Source organism: Hyla sarda, chromosome 4 (assembly GCF_029499605.1).
Source record: "Hyla sarda isolate aHylSar1 chromosome 4, aHylSar1.hap1, whole genome shotgun sequence".
Taxonomy (NCBI): Eukaryota; Metazoa; Chordata; class Amphibia; order Anura; family Hylidae; genus Hyla; species Hyla sarda.
In genome coordinates this window covers 418,033,673-418,053,271 of record NC_079192.1, presented here as the reverse complement: position 1 = coordinate 418,053,271, position 19,599 = coordinate 418,033,673, and the positions used below count along the sequence as shown (strand labels likewise).

General features: G+C 49.1%; 2 protein-coding genes across 7 annotated transcripts in view; both read right to left on the bottom strand.

Moving 5' to 3' along the window:
- Window positions 1-856: 856 nt before the first annotated feature.
- TUBA8 (tubulin alpha 8) lies at window positions 857-8,352 on the bottom strand. Its single transcript, XM_056517923.1, has 5 exons — window positions 8,217-8,352; window positions 4,731-4,956; window positions 4,367-4,515; window positions 3,584-4,264; window positions 857-1,176 (listed from the first exon to the last, which is right to left on the bottom strand). The coding sequence occupies exons 1-5, from the start codon at window positions 8,217-8,219 to the stop codon at window positions 886-888; spliced, it is 1,350 nt and encodes a 449-aa protein (XP_056373898.1). The 5' UTR covers window positions 8,220-8,352; the 3' UTR covers window positions 857-885.
- A 54-nt stretch (window positions 8,353-8,406) lies between these two features.
- Window positions 8,407-19,599, bottom strand: part of PEX26 (peroxisomal biogenesis factor 26) — a 62,076-nt gene continuing 50,883 nt past the window's right edge. For all 6 annotated transcript variants that reach the window (XM_056517933.1, XM_056517932.1, XM_056517940.1 and 3 more), the window contains 3 exons: window positions 13,544-13,860; window positions 11,458-11,604; window positions 8,407-8,727 (listed from right to left, as the gene is read on the bottom strand). In XM_056517933.1, coding sequence (XP_056373908.1) covers window positions 8,645-8,727; window positions 11,458-11,604; window positions 13,544-13,860 — 547 coding nt within the window. In that variant the 3' untranslated portion in view covers window positions 8,407-8,644. The remainder of the gene's footprint in view (window positions 8,728-11,457; window positions 11,605-13,543; window positions 13,861-19,599) is intronic.

Here is a 19,599-nt window from a genome sequence, read left to right as displayed (position 1 = left end):
AAGACGGATCGTCACATTGTATATAGGAGCAGTATTATAGTAGTTATATTCTTGTATATAGGAGCAGTATTATAGTAGTTATATTCTTGTATATAGGAGCAGTATTATAGTAGTTATATTCTTGTATATAGGAGGCAGTATTATAGTAGTTATATTCTTGTATATAGGAGCAGTATTATAGTAGTTATATTCTTGTATATAGGAGCAGTATTATAGTAGTTATATTCTTGTATATAGGAGCAGTATTATAGTAGTTATATTCTTGTATATAGGAGGCAGTATTATAGCAGTTATAGTCTTGTATATAGGAGCAGTATTATAGTAGATATATTCTTGTATATAGGAGCAGTATTATAGTAGTTATATTCTTGTATATAGGAGCAGTATTATAGTAGTTATATTCTTGTATATAGGGGCAGTATTATAGTAGTTATATTCTTGTATATAGGAGCAGTATTATAGTAGTTATATTCTTGTATATAGGAGCAGTATTATAGTAGTTATATTCTTGTATATAGGAGCAGTATTATAGTAGTTATATTCTTGTATATAGGAGGCAGTATTATAGCAGTTATAGTCTTGTATATAGGAGCAGTATTATAGTAGATATATTCTTGTATATAGGAGCAGTATTACAGTAGTTATATTCTTGTATTAACCCTTTATCAGTAGTAACACATGCATCGGTGGCTCCGGTCTATGGTGGCTCCTGTATCCTGTATGGTGGTTGGCACTGCTCCTCTGTCACATGATAATATCCGGATCACTGTGCCCCGGCTCCTGTACAGTTGGCACCACCGGTCGGCATAGTTTTCCCTCCGCCCCTCACACAATGACACTTCAGCTCATTCTCAGTTTTCACAGGTTTATTGGATCTTGCCGCCATTATTCTTCCCCCTCATTCTCCTCCTCGAAGGAATCCATCCCAACCTCCTCGTAGTCCTTCTCCAGAGCGGCCAGGTCTTCTCGAGCCTCGGCGAACTCCCCCTCCTCCATGCCCTCACCCACGTACCAGTGCACGAAGGCCCGCTTGGCATACATCAGGTCAAACTTGTAATCCAGCCGGGCCCAGGCCTCAGCGATGGCGGTGGTGTTACTGAGCATGCAGACCGCACGCTGCACCTTGGCCAGGTTACCGCTGGGGACCACGGTTGGCGGCTGGTAGTTAATGCCGACCTGGGGGAAGAAATACAGATCGCTATTAATAACCAACAGAAAATCACAGAGCTTAATGTGTCAAAGGAAGTGGTCCATCCTGGGTCAGCTGACTTCCTGTAAACTACAGGATGACATCATCATCTTTCTGATCCCTCCCAGCTCTATCTGTATACTGCTGTTATCTCTATGGGATCAGTATATATAGTAATTATAACAGTTCAAAGTATAGGGTGGCACTTGGACTAGCGTGGTGCACGAGGATAGAGATAATAGGAAAATTGTAATGAATCCCGGCACTCACTTATCTTCAAACGATATAGGTTTATTCACGCAAGACGCGTTTTGGCGGTAAGCCTTTTTCAATTGCAAACATATATATATCAATGTATGTTTGCAATTGAAAAAGGCTTACCACCGAAACGCATCTTGCGTGAATAAACCTATATCGTTTGAAGATAAGTGAGTGCCGGGATTCATTACAATTTGCCTATATAGTAGTTATACACCTCTTCTCCAGCTCTAGCTGTATACTGCTGCTATCTCTATGAGATCAGTATATATAGTAGTTATACACCTCCCCTCTAGCTCTATCTGTATACTGCTGCTATCTCTATGGGATCAGGATATATAGTTATATAATCCTCCTTCCCAGCTCTAGCTGTATACTGCTGCTATCTCTATGGGATCAGGATATATAGTAGTTATACATCTCCCCTCCAGCTCTCTCTGTATACTGCTGTTATTTCTATGGGATGAGGATATATATAAAAGTTATACAACTTCTCTCCAGCTCAAACTGTATACTGCTGCTAGCTCTATGGGATCAGGATATATAGCAGTTATACACCTCTCCTCCAGCTCTATCTGTATACTACTGCTGCTATCTCTGTGGGATCAGGATATATGCTAGTTATACCCCTCCCCTCCAGCTCTATCTGTATACTGCTGCTGCTATCTCTATGGGATCAGGATATATAGTAGTTATACACCTCCCCTCCAGCTCTCCTTGTATACTGCTGTTATTTCTATGGGATGAGGATATATATATATAGTAGTTATACATCTCCCCTCCAGCGCTATCTGTATACTGTTGCTGCTATCTCTATGGGATGAGGATATATATAAAAGTTATACACCTCCTCTCCAGCTCTATCTGTATACTGCTGCTGCTATCTCTATGGGATCAGGATATATATAGTAGTTATACATCTCCCCTCCAGCTCTATCTGTATACTGCTGCTATCTCTATGGGATCAGGATATATAGTAGTTATACATCTCCCCTCCAGCTCTATCTCTATGGGATCAGGATATATATAGTAGTTATACACCTCCCCTCCAGCTCTATCTGTATACTGCTGATATCTCTATGGGATCAGGATATATAGTAGTTATACACCTCCCCTCCAGCTCTATCTCTATGGGATCAGGATATATATAGTAGTTATACACCTCCCCTCCAGCTCTATCTTTATACTGCTGATATCTCTATGGGATCAGGATATATAGTAGTTATACACCTCCCCTCCAGCTCTATCTCTATGGGATCAGGATATATAGTAGTTATACACCTCCCCTCCAGCTCTATCTGTATACTGCTGCTATCTTTATGGGATCAGGATATTTAGTAGTTATACACCTCCCCTCCAGCTCTATCTGTATACTGCTGCTGCTATCTCTATGGGATCAGGATATATAGTAGTTATACACCTCCCCTCCAGCTCTATCTCTATGGGATCAGGATATATAGTAGTTATACACCTCCCCTCCAGCTCTATCTGTATACTGCTGCTGCTATCTCTATGGGATAAGGATATATAGTAGTTATACACCTTCCCTCCAGCTCTATCTCTATGGGATCAGGATATATATATTAGTTAAATACCTTCCCTCCACATTTTTTCATATTTTTTTTTGCTGTGATTTTCTCAAAATTGCTGCTATTTTACAGCAACTGATAAAAGAATGAGTGAAGAAGTGCAGTGCACATTCAATGTGTGAACACAGCCTGAAAACTTTACATCTTCATAGGTCAAATAACTTTCTAATCATTGCAAAAATTCTCTTAAAAAAGCACTTTAAGGGTAGGGTCACAGGTAACTGATCCGCAGTGTATTTATTATCTGCCGGTGACCTAACCCATATTGTGCCTCCTGCTGTTGCCGAAAGGTGAAAAGACTCTACCCCCTCTCTCTGCAAAGACAGAAGATTCATAGGAAATGTAGGCAGCATTAGGAAATTATTTCAGTGATGAAACTGCATCCAGTACAACTGAAAACTCCTTCCTGCCACGTCAGCTTTTCAACAGGTTAGTACAAGAAATACACAAGAACCTCTTCGTTATTCTCTAATAATAGACTATGCTGCATTATATACACACACATATATATATACTATGCAGAGCATGCACTGAATAGGTGTCTTACCTTGAACCCTGTAGGACACCAATCCACAAACTGGACGGTTTTCTTGGTCTTGATGTTAGCGATGGCCACATTGACGTCTTTGGGCACCACGTCCCCCCGGTAGAGCATGCAGCAGGCCATATACTTCCCATGGCGGGGGTCGCACTTTACCATCTGGTTGGAAGCCTCAAAGCAGGAGTTGGTGATGTCGGCTACAGACAGCTGTTCGTGGTACGCCTTCTCGGCTGAAATAATGGGCGCATAGGTGACCAGAGGGAAGTGGATACGAGGGTAGGGGACCAGATTGGTCTGGAACTCCGTCAAGTCCACGTTGAGGGCCCCCTCGAATCTCAGGGATGCCGTGATGGATGACACTATTTGGCTGATGAGCCGGTTGAGGTCGGCGTAGATCGGGCGCTCAATGTCCAGGTTACGCCTGCAGATGTCGTAGATGGCCTCGTTGTCCACCATGAAGGCGCAGTCGGAGTGCTCCAGGGTGGTGTGGGTGGTCAGGATGGAGTTGTACGGCTCCACCACTGCCGTGGAGATCTGAGGCGCTGGGTAGATGGAAAATTCCAGCTTGGACTTCTTGCCGTAGTCGACAGAGAGGCGCTCCATGAGGAGGGAGGTGAACCCCGAGCCAGTGCCCCCTCCGAAACTGTGGAAGATGAGGAAACCCTGGAGACCAGAGCAGGAGTCACTCTGCAGAGAAAGATGGAAACATCTAGAGATCTGTGTGACCGGAATATGGGGACCACCATGGGGGACCTGAGGGATCATCTACTGACTCCTCCCCACACTCACCAGCTTGCGGATCCGGTCCAGCACCAGGTCGATGCTCTCCTTGCCGATGGTGTAGTGGCCACGGGCATAGTTGTTTGCCGCATCCTCCTTCCCTGTTATCAGCTGCTCAGGGTGGAAAAGATGGCGGTATGGTCCAGCACGGATCTCATCTGGAGAGGAATCAAAGGGTTAACTTTAACCTGGCCTCATTAATCATCAATATCTGAGCTGACTTATCTCCTGAAATACTTTGTGCTGCTGTGGGAGACCCTGTTCCTTTCTCTGTTATCCCCCGAAAAGTAGACCAACTCCTCTGCCGAAAAACTCTGTACTGCTGTGGGACACTGTATCTACCACCATGTATTTAGTTAAGCATGCCACTTACCTACTACGGAGGGCTCCAGGTCCACCATGACCGCGCGGGGGACGTGCTTCCCATTGCCGGTTTCGCTGAAGAATGTGGTGAAGGAATCGTCGTAGGAGCTGGGGTTGGTCTTCTCGTCCACCAGGGTGCCGTCCGGCTTAATGTTGTGCTCCAGGCAGAAGAGTTCCCAGCAGGCATTGCCGATCTGAACCCCAGCCTGGCCTATGTGCACCGAGATACATTCCCTCTGTACAAACACATACAATGAAACACGTTCATACAAAACAATACAAGATGGCGGCCTACATGAAATCACTCATATGGTAAATAAAGCAGGATGATTATAGCACAATACAGTATATTGCCGTTCCCACCCCCCAAACACAAACACAGGCCGTACAGATTTGGTTCTGATCCCCCACATAGTGTGTGTGCACCGGCCTCCGCGTCCCCTCGTCTCCTCTCCGTCCCGGCGTTTACCTCAGGGAGCTGGAGTTTAGTTTCAGAACTGAGGGCTATAAACAGCCACCAATGAGTGGAGGACGGACACAACCCCGGCCCCGCATATATGGAGGCAGACGTATGTAGGTACTGGCCCGCATATATGGAGAGCACATGTATATAGGTACTGGCCCCACATATATGGAGAACACATGTATATAGGTACTGGCCCTGCATATATGGAGAACACATGTATATAGGTACTGGCCCGCATATATGGAGAACACATGTATATAGGTACTGGCCCCGCATATATAGAGAACACACGTATGTAGTATGTAGGTACTGGCCCCGCATATATAGAGAACACATGCATGTATGTAAGGCCTGGTTCCGTATATAAGGAGAGCACACGTATGTAAGGCCTGGTCCCGTATATATGGAGAGCACACGTATGTAAGGCCTGGCCTGTATATATGGAGAGCTCACGTATGTAAGGCCTGCTCCTGAATATATGGAGAGCACACGTATGTAAGGCCTGGTCCCGTATATATGGAGAGCACACGTATGTAAGGCCTGGTCCTGTATATATGGAGAGCACACGTATGTAAGGCCTGGTCCCGCATATATGGAGAGTTCACATATGTAAGGCCTGGTCCCGTATATATGGAGAGCACACGTATGTAAGGCCTGGTCCCGTATATATGGAGAGCATACATATGTAAGGCCTGGTCCCGTATATATGGAGAGCTCACGTATGTAAGGCCTGGTCCTGTATATATGGAGAGCACACGTATGTAAGGCCTGGTCCCGTATATATAGAGAGCACACGTATGTAAGGCCTGGTCCCGTATATATGGAGAGCACACGTATGTAAGGCCTGGCCCTGCATATATGGAGAGCACACGTATGTAAGGCCTGGTCCCGCATATATGGAGAGCACACGTATGTAAGGCCTGGCCCTGCATATATGGAGAGCACACGTATGTAAGGCCTGGTCTGTATATATGGAGAGCACACGTATGTAAGGCTGGGCCTGTATACATGGAGAGCACACGTATGTAAGGCCTGGTCCCGTATATATGGAGAGCACACGTATGTAAGGCCTGGCCTGTATATATGGAGAGCACACGTATGTAAGGCCTGGCCTGTATACATGGAGAGCACACGTATGTAAGGCCTGGTCCCGTATATATGGAGAGCACACGTATGTAAGGCCTGGTCCCGCATATATGGAGAGCACACGTATGTAAGGCCTGGTCCCGCATATATGGAGAGCACACGTATGTAAGGCCTGGCCCCGCATATATGGAGAGCACACGTATGTAAGGCCTGGCCCCGCATATATAGAGAGCACACGTATGTAAGGCCTGGTCCCGTGCATATATAGAGAGCACACGTATGTAAGGCCTGGTCCCGTATAAATGGAGAGCACACGTATGTAAGGCCTGCTCCTGTATAAATGGAGAGCACACGTATGTAAGGCCTGGTCCCGTATATATGGAGAGCACACGTATGTAAGGCCTGGTCCCACATATATATGGAGAGCACACGTATGTAAGGCCTGCTCCTGTATAAATGGAGAGCACACGTATGTAAGGCCTGGTCCCACATATATATGGAGAGCTCACGTATGTAAGGCCTGCTCCTGTATAAATGGAGAGCACACGTATGTAAGGCCTGCTCCTGTATAAATGGAGAGCACATGTATGTTAGATGGATGACAGGAACCAGCCCCACATACATGGAGAGCATATGTAGGTTACATGGATAACAGAGCTAGTTTCTTCCTGAACCAGCGCCCCATTTGTCCTCAGGTTGGTAGTGGTATTACAACTGGGCTCCATTCACTTCAATGGAACTAAGCTGCAATACCACACACAACCTGAGGACAGGCATGGGCGCTGTTTCCAGAAAAAAGCAGACATGTTTTTCTAATCCTGGACAACCCCCTTATTAACCCATTATGTCCCTGATCTTCACAGCTCCCCTGGGTGGCATCCTGCTGGATCCTGTGTGTATATCAATAGGATAATTATACCCCGTGCGACGGAGGTAACAGGAGAGCGGGCGCGACCGGGTGCCAAGAGACCATGTGACAGGCCTGTAATAAGCCGCTATTTCTAGAACACTACAGAGGAGAGAGACGAGGGTTAACCCCTCAGAGCCCGGTCACTGGGATATACAGGGGCCTAATAGATCTAGTGATGTGGAACCACAAGTCTCAGCACATCCTGTCATCAATGGGCCTTGGACTGGTGGCACAGAGCTTTTAAACAAGGTGCCTCTAGCTGTTGCAAAACTACAACTCCCAGCATGCCCGGACAGCCTTTGGCTGTCCGGGCATGCTGGGAGTTGTAGTTTTGCACTAGCGACCACAAATCTGCATAGTGTGAACATACCCTAAAGACTGCGTCTAAGCATTTATACAATTCACTGAAATTGCGGTCAAAATGATGCGTTTGCACGGTGATTTGCGCAAAACTCCTTTTATACCGAAATTTGGGGAGAAAGCAAGCAATACCGCGACGCAGTAGCGCAAGGTGTGAACGCGGCCTAAAGGAGGAGGCCGAATGTAAGGGATTCAGTAATTTACTAGGCCTCAGTTACCAAGACAAAGAGAAAAAACTATCCCTGTTGCCCATAGCAACCATAGAGCAGCTAAAGAAAACGAAAGCAGTGCTGCCATTGGTTGCTAGGGGCGGCAGTTTTTTTTTCTGTTGGGCCGAATCACAGCGCAGCTTTCATTTCTTCAGCTGCTCTGACTGGTTGCTATGGGCAACAGGGATGGTATATTCCTGTTTGTTCTGGTAATTGAGGCCTAGTAAATTATTGAACCTGCTACATTAGGCTTAATTCCATCTCTCCCTTTAGGCCGCGCTCACACTGTGCGTCGCAGTACCTGCGTTTCTGCCCTGAATGAGCCAAAATTCTGCTTTAAATGTCGCGCTTTTACCGCAATTGCGCAAAAAGAGACAGTTTTTCTATTAGTTTTGATGAATAAGGACCGCTATGGTAATATTGGGGGAACTTCATGAATTCCGCACTATTTTAAGGAGGACGTACCATTGTCAATGATGTCCGGCGCGGCGGTGTGCTCGGATGCTGCTGCCGTCCTCGGGGTCTTGTTCACTATGGCGGCTGTAAGGGCAGCGGACAACAAGGAAGGGCTGTGATGTCAGCGGAATCCTGTGACATCACGGTGAAACCTGGCCCCGCCCACCACTACTACTACTCCCAACAAATACCAACAATCTCCATCATATTCTGTTTATTACAAAAATAAAGCATAAATCAATATATAAATTAACATTTACATTACATCCATGTCAGATTCTGCACAATGTACATTGTCCTTTAGTTTCCTGCCGTGTGTCGGAATTCACTGCAGTTCTCGCATTCTATTCACGAAAGAAATTACATATGGACATTATATATATATTTATATATATAGTAACTCGGCATCTAAAACGGAGAGTGCTAATTTGGCGCGCTCAGTGACTCCTGAATAAACCGGTGAATATCTGTCGGAAGAGAAGCAGCAGACGCCATATTGGACCCCGAGCGGCTGGAGAAGCTGGAAGAGAAGAGACAATGGATGAATGTGTGCGGCGTCTATTATCTCTCATACACATACATGACATATCACAGGATTTCCCCTACAATTCTGTTCATTATCGTCGGTGTCTTGTTCCTATAGGCGGTATAGCGGGGGCTGGCGGCTCCTATAGGCGGCATAGCGGGGGCTGGCGGCTCCTATAGGCAGTATAGCGTGGGCTGGCAGCTCCTATAGGCAGTATAGCGGGGGCTGACGGCTCCTATAGGCAGTATAGCGGGGGCTGACGGCTCCTATAGGCAGTATAGCGGGGGCTGACGGCTCCTATAGGCAGTATAGCGGGGCCTGGCAGCTCCTATAGGCAGTATAGCGGGGGCTGACGGCTCCTATAGGCAGTATAGCGGGGGCTGACGGCTCCTATAGGCAGTATAGCGGGGGCTGGCAGCTCGGCTCCTATAGGCAGTATAGCGGGGGCTGGCGGCTCCTATAAGCAGTATAGTGTGGGCTGTCGGCTCCTATAGGCGGTATAGCGGGGGCTGGCGGCTCCTATAGGCAGTATAGCGGGTGCTGCCGGCTCCTATAGGCGGTATAATGTGGGCTGCCGGCTCCTATAGGCGGTATAGTGGGGGCTGACGGCTCCTATAGGCGGTATAGCGTGGGCTGGCAGCTCCTATAGGCAGTATAGCGGGGGCTGGCAGCTCCTATAGGCAGTATAGCGGGGGCTGGCAGCTCCTATAGGCAGTATAGCGGGGCTGTCGGCTCCTATAGGCAGTATAGCGGGGGCTGGCAGCTCCTATAGGCAGTATAGCGGGGCTGTCGGCTCCTATAGGCAGTATAGTGTGGGCTGGCAGCTCCTATAGGCAGCATAGCGGGGGCTGGCAGCTCCTATAGGCAGTATAGCGGGGGCTGGCAGCTCCTATAGGCAGTATAGCGGGGGCTGGCGGCTCCTATAGGCAGTATAGCGGGGGCTGACGGCTCCTATAGGCAGTATAGCGGGGGCTGACGGCTCCTATAGGCAGTATAACGGGGGCTGGCGGCTCCTATAGGCAGTATAGCGGGGGCTGACGGCTCCTATAGGCAGTATAGCGGGGGCTGACGGCTCCTATAGGCAGTATAGCGGGGGCTGACGGCTCCTATAGGCAGTATAGCGGGGGCTGGCAGCTCGGCTCCTATAGGCAGTATAGCGGGGGCTGGCGGCTCCTATAAGCAGTATAGTGTGGGCTGCCGGCTCCTATAGGCAGTATAGTGTGGGCTGGCAGCTCCTATAGGCAGCATAGCGGGGGCTGGCAGCTCCTATAGGCAGTATAGCGGGGGCTGGCAGCTCCTATAGGCAGTATAGCGGGGGCTGGCAGCTCCTATAGGCAGTATAGCGGGGGCTGACGGCTCCTATAGGCAGTATAGCGGGGGCTGACGGCTCCTATAGGCAGTATAACGGGGGCTGGCGGCTCCTATAGGCAGTATAGCGGGGGCTGACGGCTCCTATAGGCAGTATAGCGGGGGCTGCCGGCTCCTATAGGCAGTATAGCGGGGGCTGGCAGCTCGGCTCCTATAGGCAGTATAGCGGGGGCTGGCGGCTCCTATAAGCAGTATAGTGTGGGCTGCCGGCTCCTATAGGCAGTATAGTGTGGGCTGGCAGCTCCTATAGGCAGTATAGCGTGGGCTGGCGGCTCCTATAGGCAGTATAGCAGGGGCTGGCAGCTCCTATAGGCAGTATAGCGGGGGCTGGCAGCTCCTATAGGCAGTATAGCGGGGGCTGGCAGCTCCTATAGGCAGTATAGCGGGGGCTGGCAGCTCCTATAGGCAGTTTAGCGTGGGCTGGCGGCTCCTATAGGCAGTATAGCGTGGGCTGGCGGCTCCTCTAGGCAGTATAGCGGGGGCTGGCGGCTCCTATAGGCAGTATAGCGTGGGCTGGCGGCTCCTATAGGCAGTATAGCGTGGGCTGGCGGCTCCTATAGGCAGCATAGGGTGGGCTGGCAGCTCCTATAGGCAGCATAGCGGGGGCTGGCGGCTCCTATAGGCGGTATAGCGGGGGCTGGCGGCTCCTATAGGCGGTATAGCGGGGGCTGGCGGCTCCTATAGGCGGTATAGCGGGGGCTGGCGGCTCCTATAGGCAGTATAGCGGGGGCTGGCGGCTCCTATAGGCGGTATAGTGGGGGCTGGCGGCTCCTATAGGCGGTATAGAGGGGGCTGGCGGCTCCTATAGGCGGTATAGAGGGGGCTGGCGGCTCCTATAGGCGGTATAGCGGGGGCTGGCGGCTCCTATAGGCGGTATAGCGGGGGCTGGCGGCTCCTATAGGCAGTATAGAGGGGGCTGGCGGCTCCTATAGGCAGTATAGCGTGGGCTGGCGGCTCCTATAGGCAGTATAGCGGGGGCTGGCAGCTCCTATAGGCAGTATAGCGGGGGCTGGCGGCTCCTATAGGCAGTATGGCTGTGGCTTTCCTACATTACACATTAATAGGGGTAGGACATCTAAGATCCCGGATCCTGACCTTTAGTGGCGGAATTATCCTGTAATCCTCTTTAACCCCTTTTTTTTTTTTTACTCGGACATTTCCTCATGCTGCGATATCAAATATGTTTACTTTTTATTTTGTTTACATTTTTTTTATATAACTTTTTAATTCTACACTTTTTACACTCTTCTATGAGCAATCATTTCACTACTTATTAGAGTGTTTCCCAACTTGGGGGGGGGGGGGGGCTCCAGCTGTTGCAAAACTACAACTCCCAGCATGCTCCATGTTCTTTACCTGGATCCAGACGCAGGAGGATGACAGACAGGAGCAGGAGGGCGAGCAGCACCGGCCGGAGGGGAATCCTACGGGTCCACGTCAGCGCTGAATTCAAGGCCCCGGATATCAGCCGGGCGACCTGTAGACATCTCGCTTGTACGTTACCTGCGACACAAGAAAAAGAGTCTGAGGAGAAATCTAAAAGTCTGGGAGCAAACAACAATAAATAAGTCCTCCTCCCTGCTGCAACTATTTATCCCGCCATCTGCTGACTGTTTCCTTTAGGACATCACCTGCTACATATATGACACCAAAGCTTCTCTCTCTGCATCTGCTGTCACCTTCCTCTAGGGGGCATATGCAGTCATCCTCCTCTGGGGGCATATGCAGTCATCCTCTTCTAGGGACATATGCAGTCACCCTCCTCTAGGGACATATGCAGTCACCTTCCTCTAGGGACCTATGCAGTCACCCTCCTCTAGGGACATATGCAGTCACCTTCATCTAGAGGGCATATGCAGTCACCCTCCTCTAGGGACATATGCAGTCACCCTCCTCTAGGGACATATGCAGTCACCTTCATCTAGAGGGCATATGCAGTCACCTTCCTCTAGGGACATATGCAGTCATCCTACTCTAGGGGACATATGCAGTCATCCTACTCTAGGGGACATATGCAGTCATCCTACTCTAGGGGGCATATGCAGTCATCCTACTCTAGGGGACATATGCAGTCATCCTACTCTAGGGACATATGCAGTCACCTTCATCTAGAGGGCATATGCAGTCACCTTCCTCTAGGGACATATGCAGTCATCCTACTCTAGGGGACATATGCAGTCATCCTACTCTAGGGGACATATGCAGTCATCCTACTCTAGGGGACATATGCAGTCATCCTCCTCTGGGGGACATATGCAGTCATCCTCCTCTGGGGGACATATGCAGTCATCCTCTTCTGGGGGACATATGCAGGCACTGACATCTAGGGAACATATGCAGTCACCCTCCTCTAGTCTAGTCACCCTCCTCTATGGAGCATATGCAGTCACCCTCCTCTAGTCTAGAGTGTATGCAGCGGTGCACAGAGGAGAGATCTGGAGAGGAACATCTTTTGTAAGAGTCTCTGACGAGCCAACAGATAAGAGAAGCTTTGGTGTCATATATGTAGCGGGTGATGTCCTAAAGGAAACAGTCAGCAGACGGCGGGAGGCAGATAGTGAGAAGCAGCAACACAGTGCATGAAGGACAAGCGGATTATTTAATTGTCGCAGATAGGAATGCAGTAAGATCTATGTACATCCTATGTCCATGGTCATGTCTGGCTGCACTGTAGTGACCGGTGCTGATGTGCGGGGCTGTACTCAGGTACATCGCTTTTCGTATACCAGGCCTTTCTATTCCTGGGACGGACGGGTTCAGTTATTGGAAGGAAAGTCAGGTGGTTTCCTTACCTATTAATAACAGGGAGCTGAGGGAGTCTTGGGGACTTTTTGGAGCTCTCAGGAGAGGTCGCTGAATATTGGCTCTCATTGGCGACTCCTTTGTGTCATTTCTTAAAATTCGGAGCTGCTGGTGACAACGTGTGTGTGTATATCTGTGTATATACTGGGGACAGCTCTGCCCCAAAACGGCCAAAGGAAAGTCCCCACATTACTCACACGGGTGACACTGAGATATACTCATGGTATGATACAGTCTAGGTCAGTGTTTCCCAACCAGTTTGCCTCCAGCTGTTGCAAAACTACAACTCCCAGCAAGCCTGCTCAGCTATCGGCACTTATGAGAGGGAAAAACACAAGTGGAGGAAGCCTCTAGAGAAATCATGGCTGGAGGATTGTCCTTCCCTTAGGCTTAGAACAGTGTTTCCTAACCTGTGTGCCTCCAGCTGTTGCAAAACTACAACTCCAAGCATGCCCGGACAGCCGATGGCTGTTCGGGCATGCTGAGAGTTGTAGTTTTGCAACAGCTTGAGGCACCCTGGTTAATAACGGAGCTATAGATGGCAGGATCGCGGTCATGACTGTAAGTGGTCCGGTTGTGACCGATGGCGTAAGCACTCACACCCATTGGATCTCCCGTCCTAATAATTACAGGATCCTACCTGATGAGGACACCGACCGCTCCTGGTTTCGTTGCTCTTTTTCCGCCTTGGCCTCCTCCTCTCGCTCCTCCAGACGTCTCCTTTCCTCTCTCACCGCTGTCAGCGCCGCCTCCTGTTCCTGTTTCGTAAAGACTCGGGGGTCCTGAGCCAACTCCTCGGCCTCTGAGAAGTGACCGAGGGGGAGGAGGATGTTCAGGAGGTGAAGCTCCGCCACCCGCTTATACTGCAGAGAAGGGCGAGCCACGTGTCCTCTCAACCAATCTCTGCTCAGCTCCAGCATCACATGGGGCTGCTTCACCCGGCTATACAGGAGGAGGCTGCGGGAACAGAAGTAAGTGAACCCTGTGATACTCTATTCACTCCAAAGACATATATCCGGTATTATACTACAGAGCTGTACTCACTATTCTGCTGGTGAGATCACTGTGTACATGCATTACATTACTTATCCTGTACTGATCCTGAGTTATATCCTGTATTATACTCCGGAGCTGTACTCACTATTCTGCTGGTGGGGTCACTGTGTACATACATTACATTACTTATCCTGTACTGATCCTGAGTTATATCCTGTATTATACACCAGAGCTGTACTCACTATTCTGCTGGTGAGGTCACTGTATACATGCATTACATTACTTATCCTGTACTGATCCTGAGTTATATCCTGTATTATACTCCAGAGCTGTACTCACTATTCTGCTGGTGAGATCACTGTGTACATACATTACATTACTTATCCTGTACTGATCCTGAGTTATATCCTGTATTATACTCCAGGGCTGTACTCACTATTCTGCTGGTGAGATCACTGTGTACATACATTACATTACTTATCCTGTACTGATCCTGAGTTATATCCTGTATTATACTCCAGAGCTGTACTCAGTATTCTGCTGGTGAGGTCACTGTGTACATGCATTACATTACTTATCCTGTACTGATCCTGAGTTATATCCTGTATTATACTCCAGGGCTGTACTCACTATTCTGCTGGTGAGATCACTGTGTACATACATTACATTACTTATCCTGTACTGATCCTGAGTTATATCCTGTATTATACTCCAGAGCTGCACTCACTATTCTGCTGGTGAGGTCACTGAGTACATACATTACATTACTTATCCTGTACTGATCCTGAGTTATATCCTGTATTATACTCCAGAGCTGTACTCACTATTCTGGTTGTGAGATCACTGTGTACATACATTACATTACTTATCCTGTACTGATCCTGAGTTATATCCTGTATTATACTCCAGGGCTGTACTCACTATTCTGCTGGTGAGGTCACTGTGTACATACATTACATTACTTATCCTGTACTGATCCTGAGTTATATCCTGTATTATACTCCAGAGCTGTACTCACTATTCTGGTTGTGAGATCACTGTGTACATACATTACATTACTTATCCTGTACTGATCCTGAGTTATATCCTGTATTATACTCCAGAGCTGTACTCACTATTCTGTTGGGGAGGTCACTGTGTACATACATTACTTATTCTGTACTGATCCTGAGTTATATCCTGTATTATACCCCAGAGCTGTACTCACTATTCTGTTGGGGAGGTCACTGTGTACATACATTACTTATCCTGTACTGATCCTGAGTTATATATCAGACAGGAGGCTCATATCTTATGCATTATTCTTTCTTTAATAATGCCCATAGCAGAAAATCCAGTAATCAATTTCAATGTAAATGAAAAAACTTTCAAAACTACAACTCCCAGCAGTCCTAGGGCTACAGTAGCCACTCCCAGTCTGTAGGCCCTATATAAAGGACTGCCCATGGAAGGATCCTCCTCTTTCTTTCTGCTCATGGCAGACTTTTACAGATAAGTATACTCATTGAATGTTCTGATTTATATAATTTATATAATTTCTTGGTATTACTTCTGGGACACTGTGTGGCCTGACAGAGAATAAAAATCCTCTGCCGACTGCGAGTGCTCCCTTAACTTGAATTTAGTTTATTCTGTTTGTTCTATTGCTTATTTATTTCTATTTATTTATTTCATTCTTGTTTCACTTTTATTCCTTTCTGATCTCACCCCGCTTGTGGCCGTGACCCCTTTGGACCCTTTCACTTTTTTCCCCTCTATATTTTCAGCGTTCGCCATCTTACCTGGCGGCGCCATTTTCTTCCCCTGTTGTTCTCTTCTTCTCCCCTTCTTCCCGCGTTTCTTCGAGCGGGGGGCGGGTCCTTGGCGCAGAGCGCATCTTCCCGCGGTCTTCTCGGTTTCTGGAGGCGGACCCACCCCTGACGTTTTTGGTGGGTGGTCTCTACATCCACCAATAGGATTCCCGGGTGACGAAGTCTCGTGAGACTTCGTCCCTGGTCTCTATATCCCGGGCTCTCCTCCCTCCACAGCGCCAGTACAGTGCTAGCGGCGTTGGAGGAAGGAGCCTGGGCTACTAATTGTAAGATTTCTTTCTGTGAGTCGGAATTTATTCCAGTCTCACTATTCTAGTGTGCAATTCTTCTGACTGTGCAGTTCTTTACATAAGCCATGTCTGAGAGCTCTTCTTTAGTCCCCACTAAGGGTGATGAGCTGTCCCTAGATACAGCACAATTTATGAGTGCCTCACAAATACAAGATCTTATAAATAGATCTGTACAGATGGCCCTGGCCTCGGCCATTATGCCCTCTGGATCGCAACCTACTCTATCTTTTACCCCTATACCGCTGCCCCACAGCGATGAGCCACCTGTAAAAAAGGGGAAAGCTTCAAACAAGCGGAAGCATACTGTTACGGCTCCTGACTCCCCGGCAGGGGAAGTAAACAATGTGCTCCAGGCAGGTTCCACCATGGACTGCCACCCCATGCAATCCTCAGACTCCAATCGACCCCTGGGCCTCAGGGAGTTACCAAAGAGGCAGAAGTCCGCCAGGCGGACAAAACCCGACTCTTATGTGGAATCCTCAGATAAGGAATCAGAAGCCGAATCGGGTGAGACTGACGTCTCTGAGTCTGATTATGCTGATGAGGATGCTGGGACATTGGCGCTCAACACTGACGCCAACCCTGCTACGCAGGACGAAGTCATCCTAGATGCTCTAGGTGAACCTTTATTCCACCCAGACGCGATATCCCATCCTCGCTCTGGGGATTGGACTCCGTTACCCCACGTATCCCAGTACGTGGAATTCTGGGCACGAAGGTCCCTTGAGAGGACCAATCGAAATAAATTAAGGGCGGAATGCCCCAGACCATTTATACCCAAGAAAGTGGTTGCTATCCCTGAGGTAGACCCTATCCTATCCAAATACTTAACAAAGTCTGGCAAGTTCCCCAAGAAAGGGATTGAGAGGTACTTTTAGACCATACAGGACCGCATTCTGGACCTCCTCGGTCCGCTTACAAAGATATTAAATTTAGCGGAGCAGGCGGCGGCAACAAATCAGCCTGTCGACCTGGTCCAGCTTCGTGGATGGGCTAAAAGGGCCATTTGTCTAGTGGGCAGCGCCAACACTGCATGCTCTACCGAGCGCAGACGCTCCATCCTCATGCTGCTTGATCCGCAATTGGCTCATTTAGCCGAGACCGAGCCAGGTCCATCGGCAGAGGGTAGGCTGTTTGGCGACACCCTAGTGGAAGATATCAACAAGTTCGTGGGGCTATTCAACAGCCTTGATAAAGCCCAAACTTCGCTGAAAAAATCTGGAGCAAGCAAGATTTTTCCCCGGGCCGGCAGAAGTAGGGGCTGTTCTGCCGGCCGTAACTCGACCTACAGACCTTACGCTAGGGCAACCGCCCCACCTCAATATCCTCAGGCTCCCCCTCCATACTCCGCTCCAATGGCGCAGCCAGCACCGTTTTTCCCACCCCGTGGTAGACCGTGGCGTGGACGAGGAAGCAGAGGCTACCCCCGATCCCGTCCATATACTGGTGAGTACTCGATGCACTCCACTTTCACACATACCTGTGGGGGGACGACTGAGGTATTTCACCCACGCCTGGTCTGCGATTACGGCAGACGCGTGGATTCTAACTACTATAACAGGGTTCCACATAGACTTTCTGTCCTTACCAAACCTGGGCGTGATCCTGCCCCCTATTCGATTTGCAAACCAAAACGTTATGCTCATAGACAACGAGATTCAAGACCTAGTAGCCAAACAGGCGGTGGTAGAGGTCAACCAGTCTTCCCCGGGGTTTATCAGCAACCTCTTCCTAGTAAGAAAGAAAGGGGGCGGCTACAGTCCCGTGATAAATCTTCGGGACTTGAACCAACATGTCGTTTATCGACATTTCAAAATGGAGGGCATACATTGCCTTCGAGACCTGTTGCAACCGGGGGATTGGTTGGTAAAGGTGGACCTAAAGGACGCCTATCTCACCGTCCCTATGCATCCATCCGCGCAACATCTACTCCGCTTCCTCTGGAGGGATCGAATGTGGCAGTTTACTCGCCTTCCTTTCGGTCTGTCATCTGCCCTGTGGTGTTTCACCAAGCTCCTGAAACCGGTGGTGGCATCTCTAAGAAGCAGGGGGGTACGTCTGATCATATATCTCGACGACCTCCTTATCATGGCCTGCTCCGAGACGCAGGCCTTCCGCCACATGAAATGGACAATCTCTCTATTGCAAAGACTGGGCTTCTTGATCAACCGAGACAAATCGAGTCTCGTCCCTGCTCAGGAAATGGAATTTTTAGGCTTCTTGGTAGACACCAACCAAGCCGTTCTCCGTTTGCCCAAAACAAAGTTGACCCTCATCCGCAAGGAAATCAGAGCGGTTCTACGCAAGGATTTCCTATCGCTACGGGTGCTAGCCCGTCTGGTGGGCCTTCTAGCGGCCTCCATACAAGCTATATTCCCGGCCCCTCTCCACTACAGGGCCCTCCAGAGACTCAAGATTCTCCATCTACGACAGGGTCTCAGATATGCCGACGAGGTGCCCCTCTCGACGGAAGCCAGAGCAGAATTGCAGTGGTGGCTTCGTCATGCCGTCGAGTGGAACGGCAAAACAATCTTCAACTCTTGTCCAGACGTCATCATAGAGTCGGACGCGAGTCCGCAAGGTTGGGGCGCTCGTTTTGGCAACCTCTTCACAGGAGGAAGCTGGTCCTTCCTGGAATCCCTTATGTTCGCCGTTCGGAGTTTCTTACCAGAAGCGTCCAATTGCTGCGTATTATTACGCGTGGACAATATTGCTGCGGTGCAATACATCAACCGCTTGGGGGGCACCAGATCCAGAGTCCTTGCAGAGATTGCCAAGGATTTTTGGCATCTCTGCCTTTCCCGCAATATTATTCCGATGGCGGAATACATTCCGGGTATTTCCAATACGGTAGCCGATTGGAATTCCCGATACGTTTCCGACTCCAGCGATTGGCGTCTGGATCGTTCAGTTTTCCTGCAACTAAATCTGCTTTGGGGTCCGTTGGGCGTAGATCTGTTTGCTTCTCGCCTCAACCATCATCTGCCTCGATTTTTCAGCTGGAGACCGGACCCGGAGGCGTCGGCGGTAGACGCGTTCCGGCAGTGTTGGACGGGGGAGACACACTATGCGTTTCCTCCGTTCTCGATGATCCCCAAGATTCTCCTGCATACAGCGAACCAGAATGCGACGGTGGTACTGGTCACCCCCTGGTGGCCGATGCAGCCGTGGTTCCCACTTGTTCTGGAGATGGCAGTGGATTTCCCCAGGCTACTCCCTCATTTTCCGCAGATTCTTTCCAACCCGACCAGGGGTCTACACCCTCTGATAACAGAGGGCAACCTGACTCTCCTAGCATGGTTGGTTTCGGGGTGCCTGACGCAGACAGCGATCTTTCAAAGTCGGCTAGGGATCTCCTCGCCCTGGCCTGGGCCCCCGGGACTCGATCGGCATACCGATAGGCCTGGAGACTCTGGGTGCGTTGGTGTGATCAACGGCAGGTTGATCCCGTACAGGCGCCTGTATCGACAGTAGTGAATTACCTGGCGGATTCTTTTGAGTCTGGTAAGTCCTTCAGCTCCATCAATGTGTATCGATCGGCTATTTCTGCTTACCACTATCCGGTTGACTCTTTGCCGGTCGGTAAACATCCTCTACTG